Source organism: Phymastichus coffea, unplaced genomic scaffold, assembly GCF_024137745.1.
Source record: "Phymastichus coffea isolate CEN01 unplaced genomic scaffold, Cenicafe_Pcof_1.1 PCOF00032, whole genome shotgun sequence".
In the NCBI taxonomy this organism is placed as follows: Eukaryota; Metazoa; Arthropoda; class Insecta; order Hymenoptera; family Eulophidae; genus Phymastichus; species Phymastichus coffea.
This window is the reverse complement of record NW_026706843.1, coordinates 304,214-316,764: the sequence shown is the minus strand read 5'-3', so window position 1 is coordinate 316,764 and position 12,551 is coordinate 304,214. Positions and strand designations below refer to the sequence as shown.

The window sequence follows — 12,551 nt, the reverse complement described above, 5'->3', positions numbered from 1 at the left end:
AATTACACGGAGGGTATGCCGAGAGTCTCACGCACGCACGCGTGAATGACAACACACGCTTTTCGAGAGAGAGAGAAAAAAAAACCGCGATGCCGCGAACTACCTGCTCGCACGCAAAACAATAAACTCTCCGCGCTCGCTGCGCGGATTCGCACGCAAAATCGTTATTACAATCGACAAAAGGGGAAGGTGCACCTACCGCAACACCGCAGGGGATACGGTGGCCAACCGTATCCAAAAGACAAGTGTTGAGACGCCGCTACGCTGCTCTGCCTCTGATGCTGTTGCCGGTGTTGTTGTTGCCGCTACTGCCGCTGCTGTTATTGCTGTTGCTGCTGTTGCTGTTGCAGTTGCTGCTGCTACTATCGCTGCTGCTGCTGCTGCTGCTGCTGCTGCTGCTGCACCTCACCCACGCACGCTCACCAGGAACAATGTCAATGTCCAAAACGAAAACGAACGGCACGGAGAATATGGAGGTTAGGCGCACGGATCGACTGAGTAGCACAGTCATACTGGCGCTCGGAGCCTCCCCTCCCGGTCGTTGCCCCTTACGCGCTCTCTCTCTCTCGCGAACCGAACGCGGCTCACCTCGCTTAACCGCTAATTACATCGCGCGAGTCAAACGATTTCGGTAATCGTTGCAAGTTCTGTTACGGTATTAGGTTTCACATAATACCTAAATCTACGAATATCAACGTAATTGGATTTTTATTTGCCAATTAATATCGAGAGATGTTAAGTACATGAAAACATCGATTTATTTTTTTGTACACAATATATTTATACTAGTTTTGATTTGATTGAAGTATAAAATTAAATATTAATGTAAACAATCGAAGTGCGCTTGATGACACTAGTATTTTTAAACTAAGATGATATCCACAGTTCACGTTAGCAGCGATTTGAATAATCGCTACCAGGCACGAACACGAGATATGCATTTGAAACAATATATGCTACGGTGCCATACATATAACTGTTCGTTTTGGCTTCTCTTTCTATTTCTATCTCTCACTCTCTTTCTTGTTCTTTATCATCTATTAAATCTCACTCTCTTGTAAACTTGTACACTGCATCGCGCACTTGTAATCCGATTTTTTCTATTACTAGATGATACTACTGTTTTTGTTACTTTGATCGCTGTCCTACTTTACAATCTAATCTACAATAGCTGCCCGCTCTCTTTTCATCTAATTCTTAATTCTTGTCTGCGCGCTGCTATTGCCTAGTATAGAGAGGACTTCACTAAGAACTTAAAATATTTTCTATTTTTTTCATAATTACTTTTGTTAGGTTAGAATATTGCTACTTTTCCCTGTGATAGGATATTTTTTTACAAAGATTTCTTAAATCTTCCATTAGCAAAGTAGCATAAGATTAGATAAATAAATATTAAGCAAGAAAAATTACAAACATGAAATATCAATTGTTATATATAGTATAAAAAGCAAGAGTTTTTGTGTAATAAGTAAAGCATTAACATACCAAAAATTAAACTAAGTGAGTAGCCGAAGGGAGCTTGACACCAAACTAGGCCTCGCGTATAGATTGCTTCGGCGGTTCCGTTGATATAACCTCCGCCTACCCAGGTGGCTGTCATGGTAAAAATTCCTACAAAGAGGCCAATAGAGCGGCCGGCCAGCATAACCTCTTCTTCTGAATCATTGCCAGCTTCTTTTTTTCTTGCAGCCCATATTCCTACACCTAGAATTAGCAAGTAGAACAGCACAATCGAGACGACCCCTGCTACATTTATCATTTTTATTACTGTTGCTACTTCTGTTGATGCTGACTCAAGCTCAACCGGCCTTATTTCCAATTTAAACACACTGAACTCAGACAAGTTTGACAGATTCGCAACTTCTTTCAACTTATCAAACTGCGAAAACCTGCAAGACGAAATTTAACATAAATTATATTTTAATTGAGTGCAAGTTAGTCTAATTATTTCTATTAATCTACATTCAAAAATTTGTCTTAATTTGTCTATTAGTTTATTTACCGGCCATTAATGCATCCAGAATAATTTGTGTACTTAATTATCAATATCTCTAAAAAGTTTTAAATTCATTGCTTGCATTTTTTTCGAAATATCTACAATAAAAAAACTTTAAATACTAACTCTAAATTAATAAAGTGGCCTTTACAGCCTAAAATATTCTGAACTGATTTGTATCTTACTAGCTAAACTATCATACTTTATAACATCTAATATAATAGAGTTTAAACTTCGTAAGTAAGTATAATAAGAAAATCACACCTGTCCATTTTTTAAATAATTTTTAACTTAATGGTACCTGTCTGTTATGGATAATTAATTGAAATGAAGGGACACACGGTTTGGACATTTTTTCTGGACTGTCTAGGACGTATGAGCAATAAAATAAGAAATCTCGCTCACTTCAATGAAAATCATTTATTGCTTTTTTCATTAATTTTATTAATTCATTGATTAATTAAGTCATGGTTCTCATTCGAAAAAGGTCCAAAAATCGGTGTTTGATGACACCGCAATGACCGGCGTGGAGTTTACGCTCGAATATTCGAGAAATTTACGGCTTTGTATCCGAATCGGAGTCGAATAGATCTAGAAGCGTATAAGCAAATGGCACGTGTCCAGATATGTATGTCTTCGTGGGCCTCTTCAAAATACCGGTAAATTATTTCTTACAGACGTTGAACATTAGCATGTATGGATTAGAAGAATCGGCAACGTTGCATCACGATCGCCACTGCACAGTACACGCCAGCTACTGAGGTGAGATGTCATGTTATAACCTTTAATTATATAGTCCCAGGGGCAAAAAAAGTTGTATGTGCGAAGCATAAGCCCATGATATCTATAAGTTTTCGAGGTAGCTGAATCCGATTCCGAGGTTCGCTTGATATTTAAGTTTTTTTGCTATACGGCACTCGTTTATCACAAAACGATCTCAGGAGTAGTTTCCTTTTGCGTTTCATGCCTATTTTCTATGCTTCTCTCTTTAAGTTCCAGAAATAATTCAGCAGAAATTTGCCATCATATTGACATTTCATCGTCCTTGATACCGTCTTTCCATCTCTTTGATGTTTTGATGGAATCTCTCTCTTTGTTCTTCACTATAAGTACCTTAGTTGATTGGGAAGTAGTCCATGTAAGAATCTAGAAAATATAATTTCAAGTTCATATTTCAGTGCGGTATAGCAGAAAAAATTAAATTAGAAAGGTGTTTTATTAGAGCATTGATCGTAAGAAGATTTAAATATATTTCTCTACTTTATTTACATAGAACTCTGAATTTGACTTTGATCTAACCTTGAACCAGAGCTAATCTGGTAAAATGGACCTCGAATTCGGATTGAGCGACTTACAAGACATATAAATATACTTTTCTACTCCATTTTCAATGCATTTTCTAGATTTGACCTTGATCTGACCTTCACTCCGAGCTGATCGGGTCAAACGGACCTAGGATTCTGATTCAGTGACCTCGAAAATATGTAAATGTGCTGGTATATTTTATTTACAGTGCTCTCTCTGAATCTGATTTTGATCTGACCTTGAACTAGAACTAACTCGATCAAGAGGACCTTGGAATCGGATTCAGCGATCTCGAAAACGTATACAGGGTGTTCCAGACCACCCGTACACCCCCTTTAGAATCTAAAATAATGGATTAATCAAAAACTGCTTCAGACAAAAGTTGCTGGGCTTCGAGGGGGACATATCCGTACGACCTTGGCTTTGACCTTGGAGGTCATGTTCAAGGTCATTTCAAGGTCAACTTTATTTTTTTAAATAGGAACCCCCATTTTTGACCCCGGATTCGGAAAGAGCGGGAAATTTTACGTCCAAAACGGTATTTTTAAATTTTTTTTCATGGCCTTGAGAAGGTCTATTTAAGGTCAAATGCTTGAAAAACTGCCTAAAAGCGTTTTTTTAATTTTTAAGATATCGAAAAATGACCTCTACAAAATTTGTTCAGAACAGAGTGGGCCACCCAATGCACCAAAAACCTTTGACCTTTAACCTCATTTTGAAGGTCATTTCAAGGTCAAAGTGTTTTTTGTAATGGAAATCCCTCTTTTTAACCCCGGATACGCACATAGCGCGAAACTCAACACAATACCTTATCCAAGCGTTGGATTTCGCGCTATGTGCGTATCCGGGGTTAAAAAGAGGGATTTCCATTACAAAAAACACTTTGACCTTGAAATGACCTTCAAAATGAGGTTAAAGGTCAAAGGTTTTTGGTGCATTGGGTGGCCCACTCTGTTCTGAACAAATTTTGTAGAGGTCATTTTTCGATATCTTAAAAATTAAAAAAACGCTTTTAGGCAGTTTTTCAAGCATTTGACCTTAAATCGACCTTCTCAAGGCCATGAAAAAAAATTTAAAAATACCGTTTTGGACGTAAAATTTCCCGCTCTTTCCGAATCCTGGGTCAAAAATGGGGGTTCCTATTTAAAAAAACAAAGTTGACCTTGAAATGACCTTGAACATGACCTCCAAGGTCAAAGCCAAGGTCGTACGGATATGTCCCCCTCGAAGCCCAGCAACTTTTGTCTGAAGCAGTTTTTGATTAATCCATTATTTTGGATTCTAGAGGGGGTGTACGGGTGGTCTGGAACACCCTGTATATATATCATGGGCTTGTGCTTCGCACATACAACTTATTTTCCCCTAGAGCTGTGTTATTTATGTTATTTTTTATGTCTCTCGAATAAAAATTATAAAAGTACATTGCTATAGGAAAATTTCTTCTTTTAATTTAGCATCTGATTTTTTATGAAAAACTTTTTCTAATTATTTAAAACATTGGCCATTTTTGTCAAGGACTAATTATTTCATCAATCCAAGCTTTATATGCAGAGGAGATATTAAAATTTTTGACGGATTCAGGAGAGGTTCTTTAAGAATATTTCGTTTTCCAGGTTTAAATGTTCAATTCTGTTTTTTTTAGTGATGTATTCTATCTCTACTATCGAACATACACAACTAAAATGGATATTTTGCGAATCTAGATTGTTGTCCTAATATCATGGATAAAAATTTTAAGTCTCCATATATTTGCCAATTATGTCCTTTGTACTTTATTTTTGTCAAAACTAATTCAAAATTTGTATACTATTTTTTGAGCGTAGTTGAATGTGCTAACGGTATAGGAGCATACTTGTTTGTATTATGAAGAAGTACTACTTTAAGACTGCATTGTGATGAATCAACGAACAGTCTTCAATCCTCAGGTTTGTATACGCCTGGCTTTAATTCATCGATGAGTCCTTTTACGTCAATACAGTAAACTAGATCTACATCTTCATTAAAATACTTTAGAAAGTTTCCCTGTCGGTTACGGTATGCAGTTACTTTAGTACCCTTTGTCACCATATTTCTCCTTTTATGTCTGAAGCTAGTAACTCCGATTGTTTTTTGGTGAAATCAATCTTTCTAATTAAATCGTTAAGACTTTTCAGATAATATTTTTCAACAGTTCGCTCTCTATCGATAGGATTATACTCTTCATTATTGTATAGAGAAAGAATTCTCTCAATTTCTAGCGTTTTCTTCCTGCTTATTATTTCTCTTTGTACGGTGCGAATGATTTTTTTTTTTAATTGTCGCTCAGTCTCTGCTGCCGGTCATACAACCAGTGTCGTCCTTCTGTTTTCTCTTTTATCCGCGCGCATCTTTTGCTATCGCAACTCAAAAATTAAACGTTATCACTCTTAATGAACTTCGCTATTTACAATGCATATACAGAGGGCGTAACAAAACCGAAGTACCGAAACGGTCCTGTATTTTTTCAGATAAGGTATTTTCAAAAAAGGTTAGGGAATAGTTATCTTTATTATTAGTTATCTTTCGTACCGTTTTGCAAGGAATTCAATGGTGACCGTGGATTTAATCTTGAACCTCACCTTCAAGGTTATTTAAAGGTCAACGTTTTTTCAAATGGAAACCCGCCTTTTTCATAGCAGTAATTGAAAGTGCGGAAAATTTTACGTTCAAATATGTATCAAGGTCCAAGGTCAAGGACAACGCTAGAGGTCAAATAAAGGTGATTAGTGATCCCAAAAATCACTATACAAGCTGTATTTCCAACGCTACTGATACCATGGGGGCGTGACCTTTATAATCTACAAATTACCACAGCGTAAAACTTTTCATAGCCTATATCAAAAATATATGTTTTCGTTTGAAAAAAATTTGTCATTTATGTCCTTTACTAATCCTGCGATATTTCCAGACGATTTCCAAACAACTCATATTTGACCTTTATTTGCCCTATAGGGTTGTCCTTGACCATAGACCTTGATACATATTTGAACGTAAAATTTCCCGCTCTTTCAATTACCGCTATGAAAAAGAGGGGTTTCTATTTGATAAAAAAGTTGACCTTAAAATAACCTTGAAGATGAGATTCAAGGTCAAATCCAAGGTCCCATTGAATTCCTTGCAATAAATTACGAAAGACCTGACCCTAAACTTTTTCAAGAATACCTTACCTGAAAAAATACAGGACCGTTTCTGTACTTTTGTTACGCTCTATATATATACTTTTTCTTGTTTTTGAACCATATTTCTCGAAAAAAATGACTCCGCACCAAAAAACTTAGTTTTTCATAATACATCGAAAAATAAAATTTTCCGGAAAATGTACCACCTTTTGTGATTTTTGATCAAGATATTCGAGAAATTTTACATAGAATTACATAGTTTTTGTGAGGTTTATACCCAGTGCATACGGGAAGTCACCTAGCTTCCGGAGTATTTAGCAAAATATGCTAATACGAGTACACATAATCGCAATATTATTTATAATAATTTTGAGGTTGTTGACTATGGATAGTACAAATCCAAGAAACTATTTTTTGAAATGTCGCCTGAATAGCTGAAACAATCTGATTTCACAAAAGTTACAGCGTTTAAATTTCGTGTGATAAAAAAGGGACATATTATTGTATCGCTTACCAGTTATGCCCACACGTTTAATTTTTTAGGATATTGAGTGTGACTTTCTCTCATCTAATGAGAATTTTGTCGTACCAATATCTAAGGTTATGGCGATTTATTTCGCCATTTCATTGACATGTAGCTTCGTCTGAGAAAACAATATATTTTTTTAAATACAAAATCAGGGTTGATTTTTGCTAGAAAACGAATAAAAAGCAATTTGAAGATCTGTCTTTCTCGTATTTTTTTAGAATTTTGAAAAAAGAAGTCAAGTCTTTTTTTACACTACACAGTTCATCTAAATCTCATTTTTTTCGCAGTCTTCATCTTTCATTTTAGAAAATAGAAAGTCACTACTTTGAGCATAAAATATCATTAAAATTGTCAAAACCTGGAAAGTCACGTTCATTTTCGTCAAAAGTTACGTTTTCTACTCTTTCATGGGATGTAAAGCTAATTGTTTATTAGAAATACAAAATTATTTGGAAGGCATTTGAAAAAAGTGAAAATTTAAAAATAAAATAGAAGTGCTTTTACAAATAATAATAAAAAAATTGTTATCATTTAGATTTTAAAATCTTATATGTTCTTGACTTCTACTAATTGGAAGTTGAAACCATATTTTATTGTTTTCATAGTAAATAGGCTCTAGAAAACAAAATACTCAACCAATAAAAAAAAAACAAATTTCTAAAAATTCGTCAAATATTTCATAGTTTCTTTTTAGTTACAATAACAAGATTAAATTTTTGTTTTTTTCAAACTTTTAAAATGTTTCGTTTGTCCGAAAGAGAACGAATATCTCTTCTAATGATGAGGAGTTCGGATGATCAGCGAAGGTCGTATACTAATATTAGTAATCACTTTAATAGAATGTTTTGAAACGGCGATGGCGAAACTTCTTTGTCTAAATTCACAGTTTTAAAAACCTTAAGACGTTTTCAAGAAACGGGGTCTATTAAAAATCGTTCTATTACTGAAAGACCACGAACAGCAACAAATGAAGAAAAATCTTTAGATGTTTTACTGTCTTTTGTGGAAAATCCACATGAACCATCTCGATCAGTGGCTTTACAACAGGAGATCGATAAAAAATCTGTTCTTAAAATTTTAAAGGTAAACAAGTTTCATCCTTATAAAATGAAACTTGTGCAGGAATTGAATGAGGATGATCCTGATCGTCGAGTAGAATTTTGTAAGACAATGATGCAAATGATTACTGAAAATCCAATATTTCTACAAAATATTGTTTTTCCAGACGAAGCGATATTTCAATTAAATGGCGAAGTCAATCGTCATAACTTTAGATATTGATCCAACACAAATCCTCATTGGATGAAAGAAAATAAAATTAAACGTGTGGGCAGGAATAGTAGGCGATACAATAATAGGTCCCTTTTTGATCGAAGGAAATTTGAACGCTGTAAATTAAAAACAACTTTGGCTAAATCAAATTGTTCCAGCTATCCAGTCCTTAAGAGGTGATGATTTTGAAAATGCATGGTTTCAGCAAGATGGTGCTCTAGCTCATTACGGTGTAAATGTCAGACAATACCTCGATGAAACATTTTTTGATAGATGGATAGGTAGAAGAGGTGCAGTAGAGTGAGCTCCCAGATCTCCAGATTTAAGCCCTTTGGACTATTTATTGTAGGGGTATTTAAAAGATCGGGTATACAGAAGTAATCCACAAAATCTTGAAGAATTAAGACGTAGAATAGTTCAAGAAATTCATGCCATTCCACGGCAGATGATCTAAAATGCAACTCAACCATTCTACAATAGGATTGGTTACTGTCGAAAAGCGAATGGAGAACAATTTGAACATTTCTTGTAAATTCATTTACATGAAAGGCAAGGGGAACTCACTAATAAAAAAGCACTCGGAAGGGAATAGATTCCTTCTACGTCCACGTCGTTGTTCCTAGATAGCGCTAAAAGGAGGATTAAGAGTTAGGATATCTTCGGACTTGAATCGTTCCCACCCGTAAAATTTATTACTCTTTTTGATTCCAGTATAAAAAATATAAGTTCTCATATGAAAAAATGAGGTTGACCTTGAAATAACCTTGAAAATGAGGTTCAAGGTCAAATCAGAGGTCACCGTTGGGTTCCTCGTTGAAAGTTACATAGGGTAAACCTTTGTTCATGACTAACCTCATGCGGTTTTCCGAATTTTCCGGGGTTTCCATACTTTTTCCTCACCATGTATATACGAGTATACATATATATACATATATATGTATAAATATATACACATATATCATATATATACAAAGTCGATTAAATCAGCTAATTTCAGTTAGAAATTGCACTGATTATGATAAGTAAAAATTAAATTTTACTTGTTTCGGGATTATTCAAGAAAAGATTTTTCATGGATGTTTTACTCTTACAATCCACCCTTACCAAACCATAAGAAGGCTATTCCATCTATCCTTGGAAACATCGAGTTTAGTTGCTTTTTTTTTCTTAAAGTAATTAAATTTTGAACCACGAGTCAACTAACCGACTTCATCACCTACCCTCTAACCCGAACCAATAAAAACCACCCCTACCAAATCACAAACAGGCTAACCCACCTAACTCTGGGAACAGCGAGTATAGTCGCTTTTTTTTAATTAAATTTCACACCAGAAGACAAGGTAACCAACCTAATATCTACCGTCTAATTCACCTGACCCCTAAAATCAAACCCTACCAAATAACTACCATGCAAACCCCCTTTAGCATTTACCCTAAATCCACAAATTAGAAATACACAACCCACAAACATTTAACCAACTAAGCCTAAACCAACCTATCCAAAAGCTAACCCAACCCATATACGAAATCTGTTCAAAAAGTATCGCGAATTTTGAATTTCCGCGGGCTATGTAAATATAATTTTTGATTTTTTTGTAGCGTTATATTGGTACTCATGTCTCTTACTTATGCTAACAAAGTCGGCCATTTTGAATGTTTAGATAATTTTTAATAGCTGTTTTGCTTGGATGTGTTTTGGCTCAATTCGATTTTTGCTTATTCTAAAAAATGGATCACAGAATCTGTATCAAATTTTATGTGAAAAACAAAATAAAGTGCGCGGACGCATTCCGAATGTTGACTGTGGCATATGATAAAGCTACGTTGGACTAAAGAAACGTTTCTCGGTGGTACAAAATATTCTCAGAGGGCCGAGAAGATGTGAACGACGAACAACCTGCCGAACGCCCGAGCACGTCAACAATAGACGAAAACATTGATAAAGTGAAGAAAAGAGTATTGGCCAATTGTCGAATCACTGTTAGAGAAGTTTTTGAGGATCTAAACATATAGATTGGCTCATGCCATTCGATTTTAACCAATGATTTGGGCATGAGTCGATTTCGACTCAATTTCGACCAAAGACAGCATCGAGTTAACATTGCTCAGAAGATGTTGGACTCGGTCCGTGACGACCTAAATGTGCTTCAGAGGATCATAACTGGTGATGAATCATAGGTTTATGGTTATGATGTGGAAACCAAATCTCAATCATCCCAATGGAAGCTGCCGCATGAGCCAAGACCGAAAAAAGCGCGCCAAGTTCGGTTGAACGTGAAGGTTTTGCTCACAGTTTTCTTCGATTACAGAGGCGTGGTGTATCATGAGTTCTTACTACAGAGTAGTAAGGATAATAAGGAATATTACCTGCAAGTTATGTGCAATTTGCGCGAAGCAATCCGCTAGAAACGTCCGGATTTGTGGAAGAACAAAAACTGGCTTTTGCACCATGATGACGCCCCTGTTCACACATCTTTGCTCGTGCGCGAATATTTGGCCAAAAACAATACAGTAATGTTACCGCAGCCACCCATACCGCACCGTATTCCCCAGACCTGGCCCCCTGTGACTTTTTCCTGATCCCAAAACTGAAGAGGCCCATGAAAGGACGGTGCTACACAACGATTGAGAAGATAAAGATGGCATCAAAAGAGGAGCTGAACAAGATCATAAAAAATAAGCCAAAAAGTGTTTGGAGCGTTGGAAAAAACGTTGGTACAAGTGCATTATATCCGAGGGAGATTACTTTGAAGGAGATAAAATAGATATTCATGAATAAATAAATAATTTTTGAAAACATACAAAAATCGTGATACTTTTTGGACAGACCTCGTAATTGAGTTATAATGATTAGGCTTTGGGGTTTCAAGGTCTGAAAACGTTTTCCATTATCAATGTATTATCTCTTTTTAGATTATGATAAAATACGAGTATACAATTAAATTACACCTTTAGTTAATAATATGATCTTTAATGTTATTGTAGAAATTTGATATGTTAATTTCATACTTTGAAAAATTAATTTTAAAAATGAATGATGTTATCTTTTTTGGAAAATTTTAATTTTTCTAAAAATATAATATACGTTATTTATCAATTATAAAAAACATTTGAAATTTGTTAATATTATAAATTACCAAAATACGATTTTTAATTTTCAATTTTTCAAATTATAAAATTTTTAAATGTTATATAATTATATAATTTCAAAATATTATTTCAAATTACTTACAATTTTTTATAAATCGCTACATATATTTATTATTATCACTAGAAAGGTTATTTGCTGTTTATAATATACGTACTAATAATAATTTTGTGAACCTTAGTTATCGAATAATGAGTAATATAAAAATAAGTTATTTTTGGTATTTTCATTTATAAATTACTGATATTAACGTCCAGTTATCTTGTTGATAAATTTATCTTTATACGTGATTCTGGAGCTGGAAAAAATAATGATAACAGCAATTTTACTTCAAGTTTTCTTCAGTTTGAATGTTTGTTTCAACGTGTCAAATATAATCAAAATATTTTCATGTATCAATATTTAAATTTTTTAAAGGTGATAGAAAATGATTGTAAATCCTATTAATATTCCCAATTTAATAACGTTTCAAGCTCTTAAACTGGAAGAAACTTCAATAACGCAACAGGAAAAAAATTAAAAACAAATGAAATTAAGAAATATTGTTTAATGCCATTGAAATATTTAATGAAATTGAGGTGGTCGAAGATGAAACTCTAAACTTCATAGAGTTTTATAAAGATACTGAAATATAACTGGTAGAAGATGATGAAAGAGATATTTTCACATACGAAACTTCCCAAGTGTTGAAGAATCAGATGTTGAAGAATTAGACCATGAATACAAAGCAAGAGCAGTAGAATTTTGGAAAAGTGGTGTAAATAAAAATTTGAAATTAGAAACTGCTCGAAGTCGATTTCGAAAAGTGAAGTTATTAACGCAATTAAAAAGTTGGACAAAAACTTTGAATAAAAGTGGAACTTTTATTCAGAAAAGATAGCTAGAATTTGTTCGTTTGTGTTCGAAAATTTTATAATTGCTGTCAATGCTGGATATGTAATTTAAAATATATATTTACTAAAATAGATTTTGAAAGCCCAAAAAGATATTAGACATGCAGATTTTCACTTTAAAGTATCAAGATATTAGATGAAAAATTTTACAAGAACCCATAGAATTGTTGGAAGAAAAATTAATGAATTTATTACGAAAAGAACAGTAGAAGAAGCAGGTTATTTACAAAGAAATGCTGATGAATTGATCATTGAAATAAAAAATCTTATT

At 34.3% G+C, this 12,551-nt stretch overlaps 1 protein-coding gene across 7 annotated transcripts in view; it reads right to left on the bottom strand.

Annotated features, from left to right (window-relative positions):
- LOC131663269 (high-affinity choline transporter 1) overlaps window positions 1-12,551 on the bottom strand; it is a 410,533-nt gene that overhangs the window by 261,873 nt on the left and 136,109 nt on the right. For 4 of the 7 annotated variants that reach the window (XM_058933576.1, XM_058933575.1, XM_058933577.1 and 1 more), the window contains one exon: window positions 1,486-1,889. The exons of the other annotated variants lie outside the window; for them this stretch is intronic. In XM_058933576.1, the coding sequence (XP_058789559.1) occupies window positions 1,486-1,759 (274 nt within the window). In that variant the 5' untranslated portion in view covers window positions 1,760-1,889. The remainder of the gene's footprint in view (window positions 1-1,485; window positions 1,890-12,551) is intronic. 7 annotated transcript variants of the gene reach the window in all.